Source organism: Lonchura striata, chromosome 3, assembly GCF_050655825.1.
Source record: "Lonchura striata isolate lonStrDom1 chromosome 3, ASM5065582v1, whole genome shotgun sequence".
Classification (NCBI taxonomy): domain Eukaryota; kingdom Metazoa; phylum Chordata; class Aves; order Passeriformes; family Estrildidae; genus Lonchura; species Lonchura striata.
The window spans coordinates 54,226,559-54,253,276 of NC_140705.1; the positions used below are offsets into that span (position 1 = coordinate 54,226,559).

The window sequence follows — 26,718 nt, forward strand, 5'->3', positions numbered from 1 at the left end:
TAGCTGACTAAACTGAAACGTCCAAGTGTGTCCTCTCATTACTGAAAACTACACAGTCTTCCCACTAAACAAGGAAGATGTTATAAGAACTATAATTGTTCAGGTAAACAGAAAAGTGTGACACATCCTTCATATGTTGCAGAAATAGCCCAAATCCACTTCAATATAAACTATAACAATTTGCCCAGACATTGTAGAAAATGCTGTGAGAGTATTGTGACAAAACTGGGAGACATATATAGGAACATCTGCAACAGAAATTAATGTCAGATTAGACCTAAGATAAAAAAATCTTATACTAGTAGTCTTCTATTAGCACCTGTTTCAATTCACCCTTCTGGGAATCCCTATCTTAAAGACACCCCAGATTTTTCAGCTAAAAAGACATGAATGCAACAGAAAACAGATACCACATTTTCCTGTGTTAATTATCTACATAAGCTTACCTGAAGTATTTGCTTGAGGGCATTTTTGATTTTAGTCTTCATCTTCCTCAGCAAGTTCAGTTTCTTTGTGCACCACCACTCTTGTCACAGACATGTCAGGGTGCTGTTCTTTGGCTTCTTTGATTGCCTGTGCTAGGGCCTGCAAATGTATTGGAAATACAGAACTTAACAAAATCAAGAGGACATTCATGTGGGGCCAGAGAACAGGAGAGTACCTTTGGAAAATGTGGTTATAATTTTTCAGAACTGCAAATTTCTGAACCTGAGATCAAAAGTAAAGAAGCCAACTAACCCCCAAACCAAATCAATTCCAAAAACCCAAAAGAAAGAAAAAGACCCCAAACTGCCTCCCCACCCCCGTGTTAAAAATTTACCAAGATTTCCAGGAAGTCACAAAGTAACCATGAAATTTTTAAGATAACTTTCTAGCTCATCTTATGTTAAAAAAAAAAAAGTATTTCTATCTCCCAGAACTTTGTGAACTTCTGCAAAAGATCTAACAAATACACCATAACAAGAGTTTAAGATAGTACAGAAAATCAAGAGTGCCCTTCAAGTTTCCTGAACAAAACAGAAAGATACTTTGGAATGTATACTGTGTGTGGTACTGAAACTCTGGAATAATATAATAACAAATTTCTCAGCACAAGAATCCCATTTTTCTCCTTGTATTAGCTTAAGAGAAATTTCTCTAGCTTAATTCAGGGAAGTGTAAATGCAAGTATCATTCAGATGCTAATAATCCCTCCCCATTTTAAGAAATTTTATCATTTAAGAGATGTACAGATATACCCAGTTGGATCAGATGATGACCATCATAAGTCCCTTCCAACTGAAATGTAATATTTTATTCTACATCATAGTCAACCACATAAGAGCACACTCTGAATCATCACAGGTGAAATAGCACCTGGGCCCTTCTCTTTCTTGCTGACACCTTAGTGCACATCTTTTTTCAGTGAGCTGTATTACTTCTGGAACCTAATACAAGAAAAAACCTGAAGACATGGGAAGGTATTCAGAAGCAAAAGTCGACCTGTTCTCCTTAGTACCAAATGCAACTAACCCCCCGCAAAATACTAGAAGGAGTAAGAAAAATATAATGCAACAAAAAAGTTTATCATAATTTAGAAAAGTGACTATTTCCTGAGCTAGCTACAGGTATTAAGTGAGAGAAGATATAACTAACTCTGAAGAAAGATGGAAAACACCAGCATTAGGCACCTTAATTATTATGTGACACTGTATTTGAAATCCTATTAAGGGAATGATGTGCATTGGTACAATGTTTGTTGTTTATGAGCAATGAAACCATAAACAACGAAAAAACCCTAAGACTCTATCTGGTAAATTACAAGTAATACAAATATTTGTCTTCTGAAACAAGACACTAAAATATTGTTTTCCTATTGAAAACTGTTTTAATAATATAGAGAGCTAATAGAAAAAATAAACATCTAGCATGTAGTTTGGGCATTTAAGAAGATTCATATTCACTTAGAAAATGTGGTAGATATTTCTTAAATCTCTTAAAAGCTGCTCACTGCTGTTTTAAACTTCAGTGATTAAAATTCCATTTTGTACTTCTTTTTTGTAATTTCAGTTTTTGCTTCATTAGTCAGTTATCACAAGTTAAACAAGGGCTTTGAGAATTGTCTGGTGTACTAAAGCTATTTTGTGACCTTTCCAGACATTTGAAGTGCACTCCATGTGTGTCAAGGCAAACAAGAGCCATCCATGCCTGATGCTAAGCAGCTGTGTCATCTGATTATGAGTTTCAAGAACAGATTCAACTTGCCAAAGACACTTCTTGGACACAAATCAAAATGTGAAAATAAACTCTTTGAAAACTCTCAATATATTACAATTCATAAGTTAAACTGAACCCTGTTATGCTGATTTGTGAAGCCTTCATGAAGTTAGAAATGTATTCACTGCAAGGTAGGCTTTTCTATTTGTATTAACTAACGACTGTTGATTGCCTTTGTTACTAGTTTCTTAGATGAAAAAAAACCCTGTGTAATCATCACTACAAAGACCAGATAATGACTTTTCTCAATTATTTTCCTGTGTAGTGCTCAAATTCAGCCTTATTAATTTGGAACATAGAAGTGATTTTAACCTTAGTTACTAAGTAATTGTAAAATACTACTTTGTACTGATGGAGATAAAAGGTATGTACAATTACAGCAGATCAACAATTACTTTTGTTAGACATAATTCTACAGATACTGGCCAAAACCTAATTTTTAAATTCAAGGAGTTAATGTTCTAATGTATTTCAAAGCTTTCAATCAAAGTGAGTGCTGCATTCAGATGCTGCTAAAACAATACAGAAAAGACTCCTATCTATCCAGATCAGTGTATCAAAGTAAGATTATTTCAGTAATGTTTTTCCTCCCAGTACAAAAGCTGCACTAAATAAACTGGGTCTTCTCCAAAAAGAGTAATCCCTCTAAAAATAGCAGAAATCCATTCACATGATCTATGATGCAAATTTGCAAATGCTGTTTTTCTTTCACATATATTCAAAAGGCTTCTTAATAGCAAAACACAACTGTTTAAAAACTATGACACAATTAACAGTCTCAGGGAGTTTCTATATAATTTTATTCAATTTTTCTACCTTTCTCTTACTTCATATTTCTGAAACACCATCTAGATCTCACCAGAGACTACAAAATCCACATTTTAAATGTTAAATTTGCATACTCACCTCATCATGGTCAATATCTGCATCTCCAGTAATGACAATGCGTTTCTCAATTCTTGTTTCTGATACTCCACCTTTTACCATCTACAGAAGTCAGAAAAATTTAAAAAAAAAAAAACAGAAAAATATCCCTGTGATTATTCCATATTTCTACAAAGCACAACCTTCTGTTGCACTGAAGCAAATAGATTTTTGTGTCTGAGTTGCAATTAGTAGTAAATGCATTCAGCATTAATCATTCTCTCCCTTTTCAGCTATACAGTTGGTCACTCTCTAGCAATTGCTAAACTTGATAAAAATCAAGCAATAGAGAATTACTCCTGTTACTAGATCCCATGTCTGGCAAACTGTAATTCCAGCTTCTTCTGCCATATTAATCTGGCAACATAGGAATTCCAACAGTATTTGCTTTTATTCCAACCCATCTATCAGGGGCCCCTCCATAGTCATAATCCTGTGCCATTAAATACAAATATGATCTGATTTTCAGTTCTGCCATTCAAGGACCTTCATCAGATATTTCCAACATATTTTACACTGCTGAACAGTTTTGTGCTTTTCTTCATTTCTTATTCAAATGATTAAAACACTTCAGCTTATAAAAAAATTCTCACAGAAATAACATTATTTGCCTTTTAAATCAGCCTGTGTATGAGAAAAGAATAAACTACTAAAGATACCCTGACCAGGGAAGAGCCAAGATGACTCCATTAATAACACCATTAGAATATTAAAACTATTTTGGGAGGTCCCTTTATCAGTAATGAACAGTTTGCAATGCAACATAAAAACTCAGCTTAGAAAATTCAAACAATCTTGTTACTGACTGTTTATCATAAATTCAAAAAACATAAGGATCTGCTGCATCATGGTAATTCCAGTAATTTTTCAGTAGAAGACAAGACTGAGACCATTTTCTCCAATTGTTCCTTCCAAGAAGCAAGACTATTTGACATCTGAATTTGACAAGAAAATGTACACTTCCTGTCAAAACTGTGGTTCAATTCATTGAATAAAGATTTTTTTTTTTTTTAAATGGTGGTGGCTTAATGGTTCCAAAAAGGAGAAGGAGTCTGAAAAGGATCTATTGACTAGTCTTTATAATCAATGGATTTTTAACATATGCATTTTTAATTCTGAGCTTACTTTATTTCATGTGACTCACTTTCCAACATTATTCTTCCACTATCATTTTGTGCATATGACTTTCAATCTTCAATCTTTAGAAAATATATCCAGTGAGCAGTGAATAATTATTCAATTGTGTCATGTTGTAAAACTTCTGTATCTTGGTGGGGGAAGAATCCTGAATTCACACTTTGCTTCCCTCTTCCATTTTTCTTTATCCTAAACAATGTTTTCTGTAATTTTCTTAGAAAAAGTGCTAAGGGTTCAAAGGCATGTGTTGTTTAGGCATGCCTAAAATTTGACAAATGTTTACATAAATTAGCAATAACAATCATCACACTATGGTAGGTTTCATGTTTTCAATGAAACAGATGTGATGTCCTGCTAACACTGAGTTTTCCTTTCCTTTTCAAGCATGGAATGAAAAGGAAATAATTCAGTACCCAAGCGCACTTGCAAAGTAATCTAAAAGAATGATCTGTTTTTTAAATGCAGCCTAAACCTGAAGCACAAGGATGATGAACGCAAAGTCTGGGAACCATTGTTTCAGTTCATCATGCAGGGCTCCTGTGCACCTGAGAAAAGTTAGTTACACTAGCAAAGATTCTGTAGGATATCAGAATCTCAGAATATAATGAAAATGTCTCAGAATATCATCAGTGAGTGACAACAGGACTGAACCTGCAAAAATTTAGTTACATATTAATTTGTCAAATACTGAAATAAGACCTATATGAACTACTGAAAGACCAGTAATCATATTTTTCCCCCTTTCCATGTCCTATTCCCAGATATTCCTGCTTATTAGGATTTCTGTCTTCAAAATCTGTACAGAATGATATAATTCTCACACATGCCTGGAATTAATCCCTTCCATTTCAAGTTAGTTTTCCTCTATGAATAAGCAGATGTACAAGAAACTTCATGTAAAATTGTGTTTGGAGGGTCCAGTGTATTTTAATTAAGAAAGACATGAAATATAATTTACCTTTGTGATGTGTGTAGTTGTGGTAGTAGAAATGGACTCTGATGTAATTGTCTGTGCACTCACCAGCACACCAGTATCACCAACAGCGTTGCCATCAAGCTATTAAAAAAATATATATATATTATTGTATATTGGCATTTAAAAAACTTTGTTTTCACAGGAGAAAAGGCTAGTTTTCTTACTAAACATATTCTTTAATTCAGCTAGAACTGATCTAAATAGAAACCAGCCAAGTTTACAGAGTCAGGTAAGGCTATTATGGCCCATTCCTGTGGAGAATTCATACTCACTGTTATGCATTCCTTTCAGGAGAAATGAGATATTTTAATCAAGTTTCCAAAACAGGATTAAAGTGAGTTATACTTTTGCAGTCGGCAACTAAGTCTTTATATAGCAAAAGGAAATTAAAACTTCTTAAGTAATATGGTTTTGTAACATTTCACTTATCTAATTCATAGTTAAAGTATAATCTTATCTGCTAGGAAAAAAAGTATATGCTTTTGAAAAGCATTTTTTGATATTATCCATGTTGATCTACATAACTGCAATAAAAATAAGATTGCAAACGAACCAGTCACCATACCTGTGAAGATTCATATGTGATAGTTTTAGTTTCTGTTTGAACAATTGGAATTTCTTTAGTTGAGATTTCAGTTCTCTGTGTGGCATCTGAAATGGTTACCATCTCTGTTTTCACTACTGGAGGCTGTGATGCAAGAAATAAACAATCAATTCAAAAGACAGAAGAAGTTCTGTAAAGTGGACCAAGATAACACAACCAAAAGCTCAATAAAAGCATAACAGTAAGATAAGTATTTGACTGACTTCCCATACAAAAAGCATGCAATAAATAAGCAAAATGAAATGAAGATTACTACATCAGCCCTCTAGAATATCCATAACATTGTAGGAAAATGTAATCTAATAACCTTGTCAAAGTTCAGTGTTTCAGCCAACAGTACATACCAAAGAGCATTGCTAAAACAAAGCTGCAACACATGTACTGAAAATGTGTAAAAGCATCACTATGAAAAAAATAAAAATCTTAGTTTGCAGAAAGAAATTAACAGCTAGGTCAGACAGATAAACTTTGTATTAGAACTAATTCAGGAAAATACCTATCACTTGTCAAATCTGCAAATCAGGACTAAAAATTCCATAAACATGTAACTTTTTAATATGCATTACTTCTGAACAATAAAAGCTTTTGCAAACCAGATTTTAAGCAGTCTAAATTTTTCTCGAAGTCAATGACTTCTGTTGACAAAAATTCTAAAAGGCTACTTCAACAATTTAGAGTAAACTATTGGTGTTCTCTGCAATATCACAAATAAAGCAATTAACCTGGGGTCTGTAAGCTAGTGAACTCATTACTTATCTTATTGGAGCAGATTTTCATTAGATTTAAGAACTAAAGCCTTTTGATATTTTTCTAGATGCATCAGCTTATATCTTATGTTGATTTTGAATACACATAGGGTAAAAATCCCTGGAAAAAATCCCAAACACCCTTTCATGCTTGCACACACAGCAGTCCTTCATCCCCTTCTTCCAAACTATCTATGCTTTTAGGAAGTGTGGGAACTTGCAAATTTTAAAAGTCTAATAAACTAATTCTTTCACATCACTAATCAGAACAGCTGTGCATGCAAAAGACAGCAAAAGAAAAAATGTGAGTTGTTTTGATTAAAAAGTGCAGAAAAAAAAAATTGCCACCATTACAAGAACAAGCAGGTAGAGAACTACAAAAAACTCACCAAACTGGTGAAAAACTTAGCAGAAGATCATGACAAATTTACAAAGACATACATGCCTGCCTTTCATTTTTTCCCCTTCTACTTTATCATTTGCCCAGTAATCAACTCTTCAACCTTGTTTGGCTTAAAACAACTGGTTGTGATAGGAACTCATGCATGCTTCCTAAGTATCTACTGCACTAGAAGACTTCACAGAAACATTGTGATAAGAGCCTCACCACTTAACAGTGCAGTGCTCTCACCTCTGCATTTTCTAGCCATACATATTCTAACCTACAAATCCATAATGTTTTATTGAACGGAAGGGAAAAAAGGGAAGAAAAGCACTGAGTGAGTACAAGGAAAAAAGGAACAAAAATTTGTGACAGATGCCTTCTAATTCCAATTTGCACTAGTTTTCCAATCACGATTACATGTCATGGACTTGTCAAAAACAGTTGACAAATAAACAAGACAAGACTAAAACACTGGGAACATGCAAATAATAAATACACATTATGTATGTGCATATAAAATATGGAGGAGATTCAAAAAAAGAGAGAGATCTCAGTCTTTGGAAGGTTTGCCTTTACTGGTGATTTTCACTCAGTTCTAGCAAAAAGTCAGAAACCATAACTGAGGGAGACAGAATTTCACTGCTCATCAATGGTTTCCCCTTCCAAATGATCTGAATCTTGTTGGATGCCAGAAGACGTGGAGGAATAGGAGAAGAAGAAAGGCAGGTATATTTTCACCCCAAGAAATACCTCTGCTTAATCTAGTTGTCATACTGTTCTACCATTTACCTCAGAACAACAAATTAATTGTGGTGCAACATCAATGTCAACATGAGACACATCTCCATTGAGTTTCAGCTGTTCCTCCTCTTTTTCTTCACCTACATCTTGCTTAATTTGCTCTGACAAATTCTTCTCTTCTGTAGCTACAGTAATTGTATTTTCGTGGACCAAATCTTCAACTGTAACTTGTGTGTGCTCAACTGGTACTGGTTTACTGCCTTCTGGTATGGCTTCCACATGCTGCGTATTTTCTTCATGTTCTTTCCTTTTCATGTCTTCCTCGTCTTCCTGTTCTTCCCTGATGACTTCCTCAATAGCCCTATGATGTGGATGGTATTCTCCCACCTCTTCATCCTCACTCTCACTACTACTGCTGCTGCTGCTACTATCTGATGGCAATGATGAAGAGTCCTTTTTTGACACGTGCTCCACCTTACATGTCTCCCCAGCATCAGTGGCAACTTGCATTTTCCCTTTGTTGGTTTCGTCTACGACTAGTGTTTCTTCTATCCCAAACTCTGCCTGCTTCTTCTCCTCCACTATGTCCAGAGTCTCATGTGAACTCTGCACAAAAAACATGGATGAGGATAAACAAAAGAAGAGTATATGAATAAATTAAAATGATGAAAATAAAATTAGCTGGTTCATGTCATATGGAAGACAAAAGATGTTTGTGATGGTTAACTGAAAAAAGAAGGAAGGAAAGAATGAAGATGGATTGGAAGAGTTAGAGCCAAATTTAGTCATGGAAAAAAATCTGCAGAACCTTATCAGCATCGCTGACTCCAGTACAAGGACCTTCTGCTCTGGAAGCATGTCTCTGTGAAACAAAAAGCAATCAGAGGACACAAATCAATGCATAACCCTTTTCAACAGTGCAACATCCTCCAAGCAAGCTTTTAAGAATGTATACACATGAGACTAGAGAAATGCTACATATTCTCTGCAAGATACTAGTTGCCTTACACTTAATCTAAATATTCAATCAAAAGTAGGTGTAAGAATGGTGTAAGAATTGAATCTGAAAATTAAAAATAAATAAAAAATTTTAAAAAATTAAAAAAATAAAATAACTGCCTTGGTAGCCAGTGATGCTACCGAGGCAGTAATTTCTCTCAGTTAAATCAGGAATTATTAGACAACAGTAAAGAGAAAAACTAATGCTTTACTACCAGTTTGCCATAATTTAAAAAACAGTAAGAAAGGCATTATTGCATGGTTTTATTAGTTGTTTGTCATTGGTCTTTTATTTTATGCAACTTAATAGATAATGAGAGGAAGACTGCTTAGGGTAGTATGCTGTCAGAATAGCAATACAGGATTACAAAAGAAGGTCCTATAAGAATTTAGTTTGGAGCCAAAAGAATTATATTAAAGCAGCTTTACTAGGATTTGTTCCATAACAAAATAATGTTGGCTATCTGAAAGCCTGCAGTAAATGATGTATTAGGATGTCAGGTTTTTTTTAATCGAACACTTAGCAAACAGTCTGCAGCAAAATTAATAGCCCAAATGAAAAGAATTCAAAAACCAACACACCATCTGTGACTTAATTCTACCTTTTATTGCTGTTTACCTAGCGCAGCATCTATGCAGCCTAAGTTTAGCCAAGCACTGATTCCTCCCTGCTTCTGGCGTGCTGCAGATGCAGAGTTAAGCTCTGGGGCAGGCCGGGACGGGCGGGAGCAGCCCGGTCCCGGTCCCTATCCCTGTGCCCGTCCCGGCGGGATCCGTCCCGTCCCCGGCGGGCCGCGGCCCCGCGCCCGAGCAGCACCTGGGGCCCCGGCGCGGCGGCGCCCGTCTGCTCCCCCGCAGCGCCCTCTGCTGGCCCCGGGCTGGCGGCGGCGAAGGGCCCGCTGGTGCCGGCGCCGAAGCGCTCCTTACTAAACAAAATGGACGCAATCTCCTCTTCCAGGCTCTAGACGGTCAGAGAAGGGAAAGGAAAGAATTAGACAGCGGCGGGCGGAGCGGCAGCCACCTACAGTGGGAGAGGTTCGGCGAGAGAGAGACGTGACAAAGGCACCGGCTCGGCAGGAGCGGGGGGCACGGACAGGGGGACACCGCGCGAACGAACACACCGACACTTACTTACACACCGACACTTACTTACACACCGACACTTACTTACACACCGACACCGACACGGACTTCCCAAACAGCACAGTTTACCTAGCTGGTAACTCCGTATTTACTGCCTGGGATTTTTTTCCCTTTTAAAATCCATTTTTGACACCTTCTACAGCCCAGCTGGATCAGAGCTCTAGGGCTGTTGGGGATATTTGCTTAGGATATATACCCACAGTGCTGAAATGTTTAAATATTTCTTATTTCTTTATAATAAATGCTATTTTTTAATACTTAAATATCCTAAGCAAATTCATGTTGATTAAAAATCTGTTTTCAAGAAGTCCCATTTCAGCGGGAAAACTTGTATCTTTCAAACATACATGAAAGATGACACATTGCTTTAAGGCATATGTTCATAATCTGGTCTATTTTCTGCAGGGCTATAAATCTGTATGGTTAAGCAAACTTTGAAAGTTCAAGTGGGTACAAGCCTCTGAAAAGGCTACAGTTCTTTATTCCAGATTTCACTCCACAAGCTCTGGTAAGAAGTTAGAAGTAAAAGTGGTTAAAATAAAAAGCCGATAACATACAAATACATAACGCGGACATAAGACACATGTTGACAACATTTCATGAGATACATTTCAGCCTTCCCGAAGGGCACTACAGAGAATGATGCCAGAAGCAGAAAGCCGAGGTGCCATGCACACAACTGCAGCCCTGGGGACTCACCGTGGGAGCGGTGATGGGAGTGTGAACTGACAGAGGTTACACCATGCTACTGTAGGGACACTACGACACGTATGGCATGCAGAAGAACAGAGAAGGAAAAAGAAAAAGAACCCCTAACTCGTTTTTTTCTTTTCCTACACTAAAATCCAAAGTTTATTTCAATGGTGGCTAAGAAGAGTTAACAGGAATGCAAGTTTTTAAATCTGCCTTCATGCAACATCGAATCTCCAATTGGGCAATGTGTTCCTTACCCCTACTTTCTTTCCCTAGATTACCCCACCCAAGAAACATTCATCTATTAACAGATTACATCAAAAGGCAAAAACTTTCATGATCCTCTTTTCATTGTAGTCTGGTAACTTGTTTTCTGACCGCTCAAAGCAGAAAAAAAAAAAAAAAAAAAATGAAGGGGAAATGCAAAATCTTTATGTGGTAGGCTGTCTGTGTGCATCTCTCTCTACCACTGCTCCCCCTTATATATGTAATTAAAGGCAGGCATATAACACCCATCTTTTAGCACTTTCCCACCTTCAAAATTTTGAGTCTTCCAGTCTTTTAAAATTAAAACCTCAGTCACACAACTAATTTAATAATGCTCCCTGTTCCCTGAAGTATTTATTAGAAAGGATTAAATGTATAGATAGAATTAATTTTGTATCAGCCTGTGTTTAAATTCCTGGCAAAATCTTCTGGTACATAGTCATACACTCTAACATGAAATACTGTTTACAAGCTGTGGGGGATGGCTTAAAGAAAAAAAAAAGTATTGTGAGTATCCATAAAATAGAAATGTTTCTCCTATTTGCAATCTATATCAGTGTGTCAGTTTTTGTTTAATTAAGTCACAGATGCTGTGCACTTGCAGGAGTATGGTGGATCTAGAAGTATAGTAACACAAATGAGATGTACCCAAAATAACATTTCTAGGAAATAGAAAATTACTTGTAAGCATTTTTGCTGAAGCAAAAAAAGAATATTAGCAGTGGTATCCCTGCTTTATTCTCATCTATTATTTATCTATCCTAAAGGACAGGCAAGGATCAACAGGCATCCATCAACAAATAATTCAGGATGGAAATACAGTTCCCCAAATGTCATATCTATGTTAGTGAAATAGGATTGCCAGCTTCATATTAACCTAATAGACCAAAAGTGATGTAAAAAAGCAACATCACAATTGCTACTCATCATCACTATCATACTGCTTCTAGTCCCACTGGTTAGAGTGCTTTTCATCACATAGATGTTATCAGGGACAAAACCTCCCTCTTTTCCTTAATGAAAAGACAGGCACAGAAGTGCAGATGTATTCAGAACAGGTTGCTTTTGAAATGAAGCTGCTTACACAGCATTACTGATTTGAATAATCATTATATAGTCAACATACAAAGCAAAAGTTCTTGTGTCAAGTGTCACATAACTGCAAGCAATTATTTATATATAGAATGAAAATACATGTTTTTGCCATCACCCTAGTCACATCAAATACAGTAATTTTCCAGTATTGAACAGTAATGAAACACTGGGTTTCTCTCCGGTGGCCATTCAGAACTTCATGGTTAGTCTGGTGTTTAAGCAAAACATTGCTGGCATTCACATACATGTGTATGTATTGACATATACACACAGAGATCCTGGTTTACAACTCAAAATTATCCTTTCATTATTGGCTTTAAACAGTTATTTCCTTAAAGGAAAAAAAAAAAGAAAAAGAAAAAGAAAGAAGTGCCAAAGCCACCAAGCTAGCCCACAGCAGAACAGCAAAAAAGCAGCAGGTTTCAGGGCAGCCACCTTATCAGTTTCCTCTGGTTTTGCTCCAGCAATCCATGGCATTGGAATCCATTGTTTCTCCTTCCCAGGCAGTGTTTTCACTTGGAAAATGTGGTCTCCTTTTTTCTATTTGGTTTTCATTTTATAAAGCCAATGTAAATCAACAAGCAATGAGACAGACATGCACTATACATCAACATAAAAACAAATTATTTGGAAGTGACAGAACATATGAAATGAGCAAAAAAACTGAAACCACCAAATATCGAGTAACTTGCAAGGCCCTCAATTTCAAGAGAAGAAATCAATACAGAAAATATACAAAACCATATATTAAAAAATAAGTTACATTTTTACATAAATGTCTGTTTCAACCAAAAATATATTTATAGCTATTAAATGAATCACTGTATCATGAATGTTTGAAAATATGACCAACATTTGTACCTGTGCATATACCATTATATGTAGAAATATTAAGGTACTACTCAGAAATTTGAGGAATTTCTTGTCAGTAACCACAAATTAAAAAAATAAGAAGTGATGCATGGTTAGTCACTGTGTTCTCTGTATGCACATACTCACAGTTCAGATCACTTACAGATCTTACTGAAATAATGTCCTATTATCAAAAATAATTTTGTAGCATCAGGCCTGCTTAATTGAAAGCTCACCTTTCTGTGGACTAAAAAAAACCTGAAGAATTTAAAGGGATAGGACAAAAATACATTTAAGGAAGGAAGGGTAGGAACCATGGTGATAGACAAGGACAACAACACAACAAACTGATTTCTTTGAAAGACCAATGCACTCAGCTACTGTATTGAAGAAATAGTTAATAACCCAAGAGAACTAAAAGTTTCACAACAGCATGAGAAATTTGGGTAGGTTTCTTGCTACAGGCATTGAGGGTGATATTTGTAGAAAACTGTATTCCATAGTGCTACTTCAAGGTTCAGTCAGAAAGGAGAGGTAAGAGAAGTAGATAAATTCATTTTACAGACTTTTAAAGACTAAGATAGGTAAATTTTAACAACTACATTAAATGTGTCCTGAAGTCAACACTGTAAATTAACTGATCACATAAAGTCCTTCTGAAACAAAACACAGATTGTGTGTGTATTATGCACAAGCTGTCTATGAAGAGATATAGATAACATATAGAAAAGGAAGGAAGATTTCTACTGTCACTGAAAAATCGTTTCTATCAATCTGTGTAAATCAGAGTGAAATTTAAAATATCCTTAACATACAGGAAAATGCTGCCATCACTTCTGTTTTCTTCTAATTCAGTTGTTCATGTAGAAGAATAAAATTCCACCCACTCTTTAAAGTCAGGTCCAATAATAATGGTAAAAAAGTTAATGTATACTTAGTATAAACAAATATTATATCAGACAAATAAAGTGTTAACCTGAAGGACAAACTGCATTTGCTGTATGACACAGAGGGTTGTATGGAAAGGCATGCAGACAGGTGTGAGCAGTGACATACCCCTTGTGTCTGTAGGGACAGAGGTGTGATACGCCGCTTTTCCCACTCATTTGGGCGTGGTTCGGGTGTGGATTCCATGAAATTGCGCTTGAGCTCACTAATGCTAGCCTGGTGTTTCAGTAAGTCGTCCTGGGTCTTATCCAGGTCCTAGCAACCCGCAACATAAAACAAAGTAGGACAAAACACGACAACAAAAGCAAACTTAACTGAAAAAAAATAAAAAGGAAATAGAAGCAGTCAAACCAAGAAAAGTGCCTTGTGTGTGGTGACCTCCTTTGTAGAACCTCAAAATACAAATGTTTAATATTATAAGGGACCAAGATTTTCTGGTTTTGTTTTTGTAGTAAAGGTCTTACTCATACACTGTTTCGTCCATATTTTAAAGCAAAGGAAAATAATGCTGTACATGGATTTTGCAAAGAGCTACTTTAGTCCAAAAATTTCCAGGAGCTGTTTGTTTTCACGTAAAATTTGTAACCACAGACACAAATGTTTCAGGATACTGCACAGCTAACATTACTGAAGGTAGCTGTAAGAAAGAACAGGTTAACCCAAGGAGCATAAAAATGCATCTTTCATGATATTACAAGCTCTATGAAAAATACTTATATCTGTGAACACAATACTACAAGGCCAAATATACAAGCAGCTAATATCTACTTAGCTTCAGAGAGACAACTCATTGTGCCTCTCATGCAGGCTTAAAACTTACTGGAAGAATCAGATTTAAAGACTTAAAAGCTGTTACGTGCCAATTCTACTTTTAGCAACCTGACAGTAGACAGACAAGTAGGAATAGTTTTTGTGCATGCCAGTACGAAGAAAATTATCTAAATTTCACCTCAGTGCCAAAGGAAACACCACAGTGTGAATTGGATTTTCTCATGACCATTGAGGCCAAACTGCAGCACCTTGGATCAAGTAATTACAAGGTATTCTTTCACTTTGTATCAGCTACAGGACAGAGGTAAGGTTCAGAAGCTATGTCAAAATGTAACTGCTCTAGTAATTGGACAAAAATATATATGCTTAGCTTTCTTGATAATTCATTGTCTTCTAAATACAATGGCTGGGATTTGGTGGGAGAAGCAGATTTCACCCTGCTTTCACAATTTGTCCTCCTTCCAGAATTCCAGGTCTCAAGAAAAGCCCATATTGCTTATGCTCACTCTAACACAAGAATATTTTTTCATTAGTATTTTACAGTTATAGTCAAGTTTAAGCCTCAGATCCATTTTTAGTAAAGTACTAAAAGACTGAAGATTGAAATGAAATATTATCAATGCAGACATAATTAAGTTTTGTCAAAAGAATATAATCAGATATAATTATATAGGTAAAGAATCTGGATTTTTCCAAGGATTTTAAATACTTTTTAGTAGAATGTTCTAAAATCTACCATTTAGGTTAGGATTTTTATTGTCAGTGATTACAATGCAAAGATGCTTCACATTAAATCATGAAAAACCCACACCCCAAACTCCTTAGGTTCTAGTTTCTTTTCATTTGTGTGTTCAGCCCCAGTAAGGGTTTGGTGCTGCACATCTATTTCCTAACCTTGTGGATAAGCCTGCATGCATTTTGAACATTTGAACCTCTCCCCTTCCAGCAACTCTGTATGTTTGTATTGTCACAGGACCACTTTTCATCCTGGACTAACAAATGAGACATTAAATATGTCCCCCCTAAAGTTTATATTTCTTGAGTGAAATAAAATCTTTTGCCAAAGGCATTCTGTTACACAACTGAAGCTAGTAACAATCCTGTAATCATTTTAAGACCTGTCTTGGCTTGACACAAGGCACATTTCTTGGGCTTGATCAAAGCACAGTTATGCAACGCACACTTTCAGTGCTTCAGTAAGTTATACACAAGCAAAGTTTCAATAGTGATCAAAAAGCTGCAAAAAGCCATAAAACATTAGTTGGGTTACTGCGATCCACACATCTCCTTATTACTGAACAAAACCAATGATTTTCAAAAAAACTGGTTTTGTGACAAAGGGAATTATTTATAGCCCCATCTGGATGAATGAAATAAAGACAGCAGTATGATTTTTAAAAATATCTTCAGTTACTAGCTTAAGTTATTAACCACAAGTTAAATGATACTAATAACAACTACAGTCTCTGATAAAATAATTGAGATCAACAATCTATATGAAAATTCTTATAATAAAAATCTCTACTTTGGTGACAATGCACTACATGTGAACACACTGTTCAAAGCTCTTTGCTGTTGCTCATCTGCAATGAAAACCAACCTTCAAGAAGCAAAATTTACTTCCATTTGAAAAGGAAAAAAAAAAACAGCAAATATTTCAGAAGATACTCAAACATTCCCTTTGAATATCTGATCCTTGCATCATTTTTCAATGTTCCTAAAAACCAGTGTCAGAACCAGAATTAGTTTTCTATACTTCTACTGCTTGCCCCTTACTAACTTTATTTATTTAGCTCATGTATTTGAGGAAGGTTGATTAAACTGGCAAAAGCTGGAAACCCTACTCAACTGAATATGCAAACATTGAGGTACAATGTACAAAAATCCATTTGGAATTACGAATTGCACCCATGTGCCTGCTGTATCTAAATAGGGCTATTATTCCCAGTTGCCACCTTGAAAACATTTAGCAAAAATACACAAATTTACATTCTGTGTTCAAGCTGAGGGTTGGCTGTGGGTGTTTTGCATTTGTTTTTTGTTTAAACTCAGAAACTAGAATAGTAACATGCAACATTTCCAAGCTGGTTTTCCCCATGCACTTCATGCAGTGTGGCCGTAACAGCCTGCAGGTGACCTCCCATCCCATGCAGCCTGGCAGCCCGTGAGAATGGAGAGTACTTTTTGTATTACATACAAACCTCCAACATTAAATTGCTATGTCTGACATAAATATTTTCCCCGTCTACTCTCAAGGAACTGATCTGTGAAATTGAACCACATAAACAGAAAGAAAACAAAAACAAAACATAAAGAACATAAAATGGACCAGCAAGTAAATAAAAAAGGACCCTTACAATCAGACAGTTAAATAAAGGAAATAAAATGGTGAGGTGAAAAGGCACTATTCAGACAAAACAAAATTTAACAGAAAATTTAGGATGCTAACAAGGCAGGCAGCCACAGCCAGGTTCAATTGTAAAAGAACAACCAAGCACCTTCTGCTGTGCTTCCTCCTCTTCGTATTCCACCTGTGCAAGCGCATGACAAATTATCAAGAAAAGGAAGAGTTAACACTGGCTTACAGACTAACACAGAGGCTTCACCTCTTTGTAAATACTGCAAAGCGTGCTGGATTTTACAGACCTTGACTTTTTCGGCCCCAGATGTTGAAATTAAGCAACTTGGGTCTTCTTGCACCTACATTGTTGTAGAATGGCTGAAGTAACTTTTGGCATAAGTGGCATGGAAAATGGAAGTTTCACACTGTGTCCCTTTCTTGCTGAACTTTTTATTGTTTCCCAGGTGAAAATTTAAGAATGAGTAACAAACAAAAATGATATGCATAATTTATATGGTAAGTGACTTAAATTCTGCAACAAATTGATGGGAAAATGGAATCTAATCCAGGAGTTCATTTGGGAAAAGAGTTTAGGGTTCAAGTCAAACACTTAAAGACTATTTACAAACTGTCTTCAATTTTAGGAACATTATTGTCTTGGGATTAACTATTTGCACATATACATATACACCTTTTGTTAAGTGAATATATTTATTTTTAAACTGCAATTAATTCTGTAGATAATTTTCTGTAGGTAATCTTCATATCTCATCTCCAAGTACTCTGAATGCCTTAAGGGACAGCATTCTTTAAAAATTGAACCACTTCCCAGTTGTCTCTTGACAAGTACAAATATCAACTGACAATCTTAGTAAAAGATTTACAAGTCAACACTGTGCAAATCCATAAATTTGAAGATGGATTTACTGCTCATACTATTGCATTTTGGATTCTGTGTGAATGACACAGTACATATAACATTTTTATTAATTTCTGACTTATCTGGGGTTGTATTTTCTGTAACTACACTAAAAATTATTGATTGGATTAGGCTACGGAAAAATTGAGAAAATCTTGAAGTCATGTTTTTCATTATTTTATACTTAGACTGGTATTATAATGGCATCGTGTCTTATTCAGCAGGTCTTTAATATGTTCATGGGTTTAGCAAACTTTGTTAAATGTAACACTAAACAGATCCTCTCCTCCATTTTGATTCTATAATAATTGGTTTAATATTTTCTTTGAGGATCAAAATAGAAGACCTTTTTCTAGTGGTATTGCTGTAACATGTGCAGCAGACATAAGGAAAGGAGGCAGTATGTCAGCCACTCCAGATGATCAGAGCAACATACTGGTGTGACTGAGGCTTCTGTACATTTTAGCAGTGTATTCCAAAGAATGCTCAGATTCTAGTGACACGGTCTGACATAACCTGCCATCCCAGCTAATGAACTAAATCAGTCTCAACTGCTGCTAGAGATTAATCAAAGCATGTAAAAAAAGAAAAAGTGCCTTGGACAGACTCAGCTTTGCACACACCTTTGTAGAGCTGAAACATCTGAAATCAAAACACTGATTTTAAAGTATTCAGTTTTCTGAATTCAGCTTTTAGGAATTTCATTTTTCAGATCTAAACAGAACTTCAGAGATGTACATTCCAGTCAATGCATGCGGGAGGACAGGCATTTTAAAACCAATTGACATTGCAAATAGAACTTGCAAATAGTATCAAATAACATATCTATTGTTACACAGAGCACTTTCAGTATTCAGTTTTATGTCCTCATTAACACTTTGAGCTACAATGCAAGTCCACCTGCAGCTCAGTATCTGGGGAATTCAATGAGATTATGCATGCTATAGGAAATTAGGCAGAAAAACCATAAGCTATCTATTGACTAAAAATCCCACAATGGCAATTTTTCACAAATGAGAAATGCTAAAAAGATATAGATATACACATGTGCATTTGTGTATTGATAGATGTATTTACAGGCATGTACACAGAAACACCTCTAAACTAGGAAGTGTGCAAAACTGAGCAAGCCTCGTGAGAACAAGCATAAATGCAATGTGCAAGTGTCAACATTTAAGCAGCAAAATTACACACCTCCTCTTCCTCTGCTTTGTCATTCAGGTCATTGCCACTAGAGCTACTAAAGGAAGTCACCTTAGGCTCCAGGTAGCAGAGGGACAGAGCGAGAGGAAGGGAAAATGTGAGTGAAAAAGGAATAGACTGGAAAGCAGACAGAAGCAGGACAAAGACAAGGAGAAAAGAGGGGATGAAGGAAGGAGAAGTAATAGGAATATAGTGCTGAAGGCCAGGTGGGAGGAAAGAAATGCAAACATCAGGAAGGCTAGGAAAAGTAATATAGCCATCCTCATCAAGCAAAGAACGAAAACTAAAAGAAAGGCATCGGAAGAAGCTGAATGACACACACAACTCAGTGCTTTTGTAGTCATTTGTACGGATTTTTCCCTCAACAGCAGGGGAGCCTTGACTAGCTAGGGGTCTCAATTCCAAGGAATTAATTGGTGAAGCTGTTCCGGTTTTCTTATGATCTGATGTTTGTTCCATGGAACTGCACTCTGAAATGTCTGGAATGGTAAGGAGGGGCTCTTCAAAGGGATCTTCCTCTGAAATATCTGAAAGCATGTCGATCTCCGGGACAGGTGACAAGTATGTGAGATGGGATGACACAGAATGGATGGGCAGTGATGACGGGTGTATGTGAGTAAGCTGAAGAAAAGAATTCTGTGCACAGTGGAAAATGAAAGCACAACAAAAATGCAAGTTTGAAGGCACATGAAGAGGGGGAAAAAGAGAAATTATTAGTTAGTGAAAACTTTTACTTAGAAGAAGGGATAGCTTTACTAATGCAATAGAAATAAAAATCCCACCGTGTTTTACAAGCAGCCAACTTGTTTACTTCTGTGGATTATGAAAGGAACACATTCTAAATGTTTTTTTCTTAGGCTGTAAAGAACTGTGCACTTTTGAACTGTAATAGTCACTTAAAACAGATGGAAGCAGACAGACATTCAGAGCTTTGGCAGAAAGGTCAGAGAACAGTGCAGTACACAAAAGACAAGCTGGCACTTCTTGGGTTTATAACTGTTTTCTCTAAGACTTAAAGAGAACCAAAAAGGAAAAGAAGCATCTCCACTAGGGCAAAGAGGAAAAGCTGTTCATAGAATAAGTGTATGTAACAAAACCGTACTGAACAGCTTCCTGGAACAACCTTCCAAAATACTGCCTTCCCCTCCCTTGGTGAAAATATTGAAAGATACACCACTTTGAGAACATGGGAGAATCACCATTTAACCAAGCCCAAAGGCAAAACATAGTAATTTATTTTACCATTTTTCTCCCGTAAAGAAACTGTGTGTGCCTTTTTTTTTCATCTATTTCAAAATTATTTGAACTTGCCAGCAAGCAAAAAAATGCAGCTGTGTTATTTGCTCTCTTCCTACACTTGAATGCAGTGGGAACATATAAACTGCAGAGAGAAACTCAGCAGTCTCACCAAGAATAAAATGGGTAGCTAACTTGCAAAAATGTTTGAGGACAAAATTACTCTTTACATATTAAACTAAGTTCTGGAGAATTGTTGAAATAGAAATGATCTCCAAGAGAGAATGAGCAGCACAAGCACTTTGGGAGGAAACTTTTACATCAAATCATACAAAATATGGATTAAATTTTTTGACATTCCCCCTGTAGCTGAAACAAACAAGACAAGCAAACAATTGCAACAGGAACAGATCACAGTACTTAACTTTTCACAGGAACATATTCCTTCATCATAATACAAGTTCAGCAATGGCTACTAAAACAAAATCATTACCCATGGTAATAAAGCTCAATCATAATATGCCCAGCTCTGTAGACCGTACATAACCATGGTATATTAACATTTTTACTCAAGTCTAAACAAACTAAGGAAGTGAATAAAACATGATTTACCCTTTTAAACATTTTTTTCAAAAACTCATGGAAGCTTATTGAGCATTTAAATGATATTTACAGCAATAAAAGAAAAATCTAGGTCAGTGCCATTTAAAAGTTTGTATTCTCTTTTGCTTACATATACTTACATTAAATTAAACACACAGAAAACACTTGACAATTTTCCCTTAATATTTTAATATAGTGTTCTATATGATACTCAGAACTGATAGACACTAAACCTCACATGGATGCAGACATTCACATGAATAAATAATTTTGGTGTAAAAGTCAGACATACCTTTCCATCCTGAGTAAATTCTAATTGTGGAGTTTTGAGTGGACTTTCATCTTCTTCTCTGCCACCTTCTTTTAACTTGGCCCGACCAGCAGCTTCAAGATCAATAATTTTATCTCCAGCAGCCTGCCCTCCAGTAGCAGAGAAGTCTCTTACAAGACTTTGGTCTGAAATACCCATGGGAGCTATTAGAGAACAAAATAATTTCGGCTAATTTAGAGAAGCTGAAACATTTTGGTTTTAAATCTTCTTACGAAAAACACTTTATGATGATGTCAGCAATGATCAATACAGGCTAGTTACTAAGTGATACAGTATTTTTCAGCTTCTCAGCTTTACAAACAGTCTGTGGTTCCCATTGCACTGGTACGAATAGCAAAGTACCCATCATAAAACTTGCACATATTTTGTATGGAAAATACCCTCACAGTATCAGACAAGTAGTTATCAACTTCTTGATTAGTCTTGGAAGATAAATTGTAGGTAATGATCTTTTGGGTGTAAAAATCACCATTAGAAAAAGAGAGAGAAATATGGAAGAGCATTTTGTGGAAATTCACTATTTGACAGGACGACTTTAATGCAATCTAGAAACAGTTATGCATATAACTGTCACAGTATTTTTTGCTGGAACTTTAGCAACACTGCACAAGCAACTCAGTGAAACTAAGAACTTTCCTCCCTATATGCTTGCAAAAAATGGAAGGGGGAAATACTAATAATGTATACTTGAATATAGACAAAGCACAAGAGAGTGAAAGGCCTTAAATTATCTTCCTCTTATTTGACTCAGCCTAACAGGACTAATGAGAAGGATGGATCTTTTTTTAAATCATGATGAGTGGCTTAATCAAAATAGTAGTAATGAAATAGAAGAGAATTCATTAAAAGAAGGAGTTTTAATAAATACAACTTTGATATAAACTTAATTCATTTAGTAATGTTATGTAATACCTCCATTAAAGCTGAGAGGAAGAGGTGTTTCTTGGAGTACCTTTGAGGGATATTCTCCTTCAAAAAGTCTAAGCTTCACACCAGAGACTCCCTTAAGATGCTAAGAAGCCAAGCTCAGCTAATGGGAAATGTGGCATTTGGGATTTAAGGATTTTGGGAAACCTCTCTAAGTTCTGCAGCCTCAACTTCTGATCCCTTTGTGGGTGGCAAATAGAGCATTTCTAGGGTATACATTGCTCAGTAAGTTTTGATAAGTCAGAGTAACTTAGGTCAGAAGGAACATCCAGAGGTCAGCTAGTCCAAACCCCTGCTCAGAGAAGGTCAGATTAGACCAGATTGCTCAAGGGCTTGTCCAGTTGAGTTTTAAGTACCTTCAAGGTCTTTTTAAACAAGCAAAAATTTGTTACTTGTAACTGAAATCTGCTGTGTCTCAACTTGCAGGCACACCTCACTGCCTCATCACCAGGTGCCTCTGAGAAACACATGGGTCTGTTTTTTCTATAGGTTCCCTGTCAGTAGCTGTAGACAGCAATACCTCATTACAGCCTTCTCCTTTTAAATCTGAAGGACCACAGTTCCCTCAGCCTCTCCTGATATATCACAGCCCCCAGCCCTCTAGCCAGCTTGCTGCTCCTTACTGGGCTCATTGTAATATGTCACTGCCCATCTAGTACTGTGGAACCCAAAGATGAACACAGTATTTCAGGCACAGTCTCAGAAAGTACTGAATAAAGAGGAGCTATAATTTCTTCTGATCTGCTGGCTACGCTTTTGCTAATACAGCCCAGGATACAGTCAGCATTCTCATGTTCACTCGTGTTCAACCTGTTCCACAGGACTCTCCAGATCCTTTTGTGCAAAGCTGCTTTCAGAACATTGTTTCATCATGGTCAAAATTTTGACCCTGATGCTTCTGTAAGAGTGAAAGTTAGGACCTGAAGATACGTGCCTGTGTGCCTGTATTCTGTAGATGATGTAAAAGGGATGCCAGAGAGGCTTGATTATAAAACCATTGAGAGTTGTGAAGAATTCAAATTGTTTCTAGCCAAAAGAAGAAGAGGAACAAAACACTGATGTGGTGTTGGGTCTTTTGGTTGCCACAAGAAGTCATCATGTGCTATACTGGTGCAAGGACTTTTGCCTCATATTTTTACTTTAGTTCTCAGAAGGTAAGATTTGGTACGTTTCCCAAGGAAGTGTCACAGTTTGTTCATTTGTCATAGTACGGAGAATGAACATATATTGAAGTAAAAATTTCCTAAGTAAAAGATTTTTTTTAAGAAAATAAGATAAAGTTGACAGCTCGGTTGTAGCTAAACTCGCATCACTGTCATAGTTCACTTTTATTCTAGTGAGGTTGTGCATGCCTGAATCTAAGTCAAGCTTCATGTTATTTTGCTATAGTTTTTTTCCATTATATATAATTGAGTAAGACATGTGCTTTTACATCTCTCACACATAGTGTTGCTATACCTGCCTTTGGAAAGAATGCCTGCTTCCAATAAAGGAAACCAGAAGGTATGTGTGCTCAAAAAGACCAAATACAGTAATGACGAAAAAAACCCTTTAGCTATTCAAAGTGAATGTAAAAATGTTTAACTAAACACTGAGGTACTGAATATACTAGGATAGCAATATACTGAACAAAATTATGGAAAACTCTAAGGAACAATTCGTTCAGCCTTTTTTGTTTAGAGAAGTGCAAGACCAACCCAGATCTCAAAAGATGCTACTGACCAAACAATTTTATTAAGAGCCTGTAGTGTGTGCCTATGCCTTCAAAAAGGTATGAGTAGTGTACATAGATGCTACATACCCAATATAGTGAACTCCATATACCCACAGCAGTGCCATATCATTTAGGCAGTGACTGAACTTAATGTTTAGGTCACCCAACCCTGACAAGTACCTAAAGTGGCTTTAGAAATTGAAATTCATAAATCTGTCAAATGACCTTCTGGCCATCCGCAACGTTAACATTTACCAGTGTTGGTCAGGTCAGAGTGACAACACATAATGTAATCACAACACTGAAAAAATAACTCAAATTTCATACCTCCATCAAGGCTTCTGGAAACACGTTTGCTGGAAGTGCGTTCAAAGTAAGGAGCTGGTCTGTCTATGAGGTTGCTGGCCTGTCGTGTCTGCGCCTGCGTACGGCCGCTGTAGCGGAACTTGGAACCCAAGGTCAGGAACTTCGCTTTGGGAGGCTGTTCTGGTGATAGAAGTCTGAAAGGGAAATATGAACTAAGTCAGTTTAAAAGGCTTTATTTTAAGTATTTAATGAGTTAATTTGAAGCTACTTATTGTACTTCAGCTTCAGTTCACAGTGCATAATTTGTGCTCTCCAAGAAAGGATTTACTGTAAGCTCTTCAAAGATCTTTTAAACAATGCATGTTATTTATTGTTTGCAGTTGGAGTAATGCTGGTAACCATCACATTTTTCCACAGTATGACCAAGCATCTGGGACTCTTATCTTTTGGTGCTATTTTGGTTACATTTTAATTTTTTGTAGAAAAACCTGAAAACTGAAGTCATTATAGGTCATGTAGAATACCTCAGCCTTAGAGTGTTACTTATGGCAAAAGCTATACATCCCACTTCCACTGCCTTTCCTATATTTTGATGTACCAATACAGCAGCTGCTCTTCCTTAAAGTTAGGGAAGGTTTCTCAAAGGTGTATAAAAGGGAATATCATGTGAAAAGATTGAGAAGACTGGAGAGTTGTTACCCAACAGCAAAAAGTTTAACAGTCTACATTCAGACTCTATGTTCTTTACAATGTCATTTATAAAATTATATAGGTTGATGTTTGCTGGATATAAGGAGTGGGGGAAGAAGCATATTGTGAAAAGGGTGAGAAAGAGAGTTATATGTACTCTTAATGCCAGGTATGTGTGTTTGTACAGTAAGTGTTGGAGTCCTTGCCAGAAAGTCCAGAATGGGCTACCCAGAGAGCTGGTGGAGTCACTGTCACTGGAGGTGTTTAAAAAAAGACTGGATGCGGCACTTAATGCCATGGTTTAGTTGATAAGGTGGTGTTAGGTCATAGGTTGGACTTAATGATCTCTAAGGTCTTTTCCAGCCTGGTTGATTCTGTACCACCATCACGTGAGTTTGAAGACATCCCATCCTTTCTACATCCCTGAATTTCCTTCAGTAACTTCAGACTTCTAGATCATACTCATCTAACCCTACTGCCTCTATTTTGTTTTTGAAATCTGATCATCAACTGGAACACTGAGGGTCCACTGCTATCCTTGCTGATAAAGCAAACAGTCATCACTGCAAGAAACTCCTCCCAGTCCCCAGTGCTCTGGAAAGGCCTTTGAAGTTGTTTTCTGGATCAATGTAATGTTACAATACATGCTCACCCATTACGGCCTACTCTCTCTCTCTATAAAACTATCAGATTATTGCAGACAAAGCTTCTTGATTTGAGAATTTGCAAAGAATGAGCAGCTCACTGCACATAAACTTCTTTCAAGCATAACCAGTAAGTCAAATGCCATTTGTACTGAGGATGGAACAAATGGGCAAACAAGAGTTCAAACTGTTTGACTTTGTTCCCCTCTTCTGAAGCCCTTACACAGAAATATCTGTGTCAGCAAAATCCGATCCAACATACGTAAAGGCACTATCCAGTACTGGGTTCTGAAGACTGCAACAATCATTCTAAATGAGTTTCAGCAAAACTGAAGAATTTTCAGATGGCTAGCAAACAGAACAGTGAGCTGTGGTGAGCTGACCCTGGCTAATACCAGGGCCCTATCAAAGACACTCCCCTTTCTCAGCTGGACAAAAGAGAGAGATGTAAGAAGCAGCTTATGGGTGAGATAAGGACAGGGAGACATCATTCATCAATTGTCCTCATGAGTAAAACAGACTAGACTTGTGAATAAATTAATTTAATTTCTTATCAAGCAAATCAGAATAGAAAATGAGAAGTAAACCTAAGTCTTAAAAACACCTTCCCCCCCTTTTCCATAAGAGGGGATGTTTATTGGGGCACTAGCCAGAAGCATACAATTCCCCATGTCTAAAATGCAAATCTTAATCTGTTCCAACATTTATAAAGAAAACAATTCAAGACTAGTCTTTCTCCCCATTACTTCCAAGAGGGACTGCATTATGTACTAGGACAAAGAAGGCTAAAAGGGTTTTTTCCAAGGTTCCTTCAGTTGTTGATTTTCCAGTCTTGGCAAGGTTGCAGCATTAACTGCCATTTTTATCTTCCACCCTGCTGAGATAAACTTTTAATCTTTTAATGTGAAAAAAACAAGAGAACTAATTACTTCCTCATTAAGGGCATTTGAATGGATTTTTGTATTACAGGTTTAATTACGTAAAATAACTGAAAACTGTGTTTTTACCACTTTAAGACATTCTGAGGAGATGCTGAAAAAATCATGCAAATATAAAATAAAATATCATAAAGCAGGAATAAAATCACATTTCTGCAGACACTTTAAGACATTCTGAGGAGATGCTGAAAAAATCATGCAAATATAAAATAAAATATCATAAAGCAGGAATAAAATCACATTTCTGCAGACACTGTTTAAGATCCAGAGCTGTCAACTAAGCTTATCTCAAAACTTTTATGTAGATATATGGTTTGACTGCATTTTTT

General features: G+C 36.5%; 1 protein-coding gene across 34 annotated transcripts in view; it reads right to left on the bottom strand.

Annotated features, from left to right (window-relative positions):
- EPB41L2 (erythrocyte membrane protein band 4.1 like 2) overlaps positions 1–26,718 on the bottom strand; it is a 111,244-nt gene that overhangs the window by 4,551 nt on the left and 79,975 nt on the right. For 2 of the 34 annotated variants that reach the window (XM_085575148.1, XM_021540704.3), the window contains 13 exons: positions 24,139–24,311; positions 21,132–21,313; positions 18,992–19,636; positions 17,036–17,068; positions 13,875–14,021; positions 12,402–12,506; positions 9,586–9,729; positions 8,578–8,631; positions 7,818–8,375; positions 5,859–5,981; positions 5,276–5,374; positions 3,163–3,243; positions 447–585 (listed from right to left, as the gene is read on the bottom strand). In XM_085575148.1, coding sequence (XP_085431274.1) covers positions 478–585; positions 3,163–3,243; positions 5,276–5,374; positions 5,859–5,981; positions 7,818–8,375; positions 8,578–8,631; positions 9,586–9,729; positions 12,402–12,506; positions 13,875–14,021; positions 17,036–17,068; positions 18,992–19,636; positions 21,132–21,313; positions 24,139–24,311 — 2,452 coding nt within the window. In that variant the 3' untranslated portion in view covers positions 447–477. Of the gene's footprint in view, positions 1–446; positions 586–3,162; positions 3,244–5,275; positions 5,375–5,858; positions 5,982–7,817; positions 8,376–8,577; positions 8,632–9,585; positions 9,730–12,401; positions 12,507–13,874; positions 14,022–16,738; positions 16,802–17,035; positions 17,069–18,991; positions 19,637–21,131; positions 21,314–24,138; positions 24,312–26,718 lie in introns of all 34 variants that reach the window. The other 32 variants (XM_085575175.1, XM_021540719.3, XM_085575149.1 and 29 more) reach the window with 31 other exon arrangements.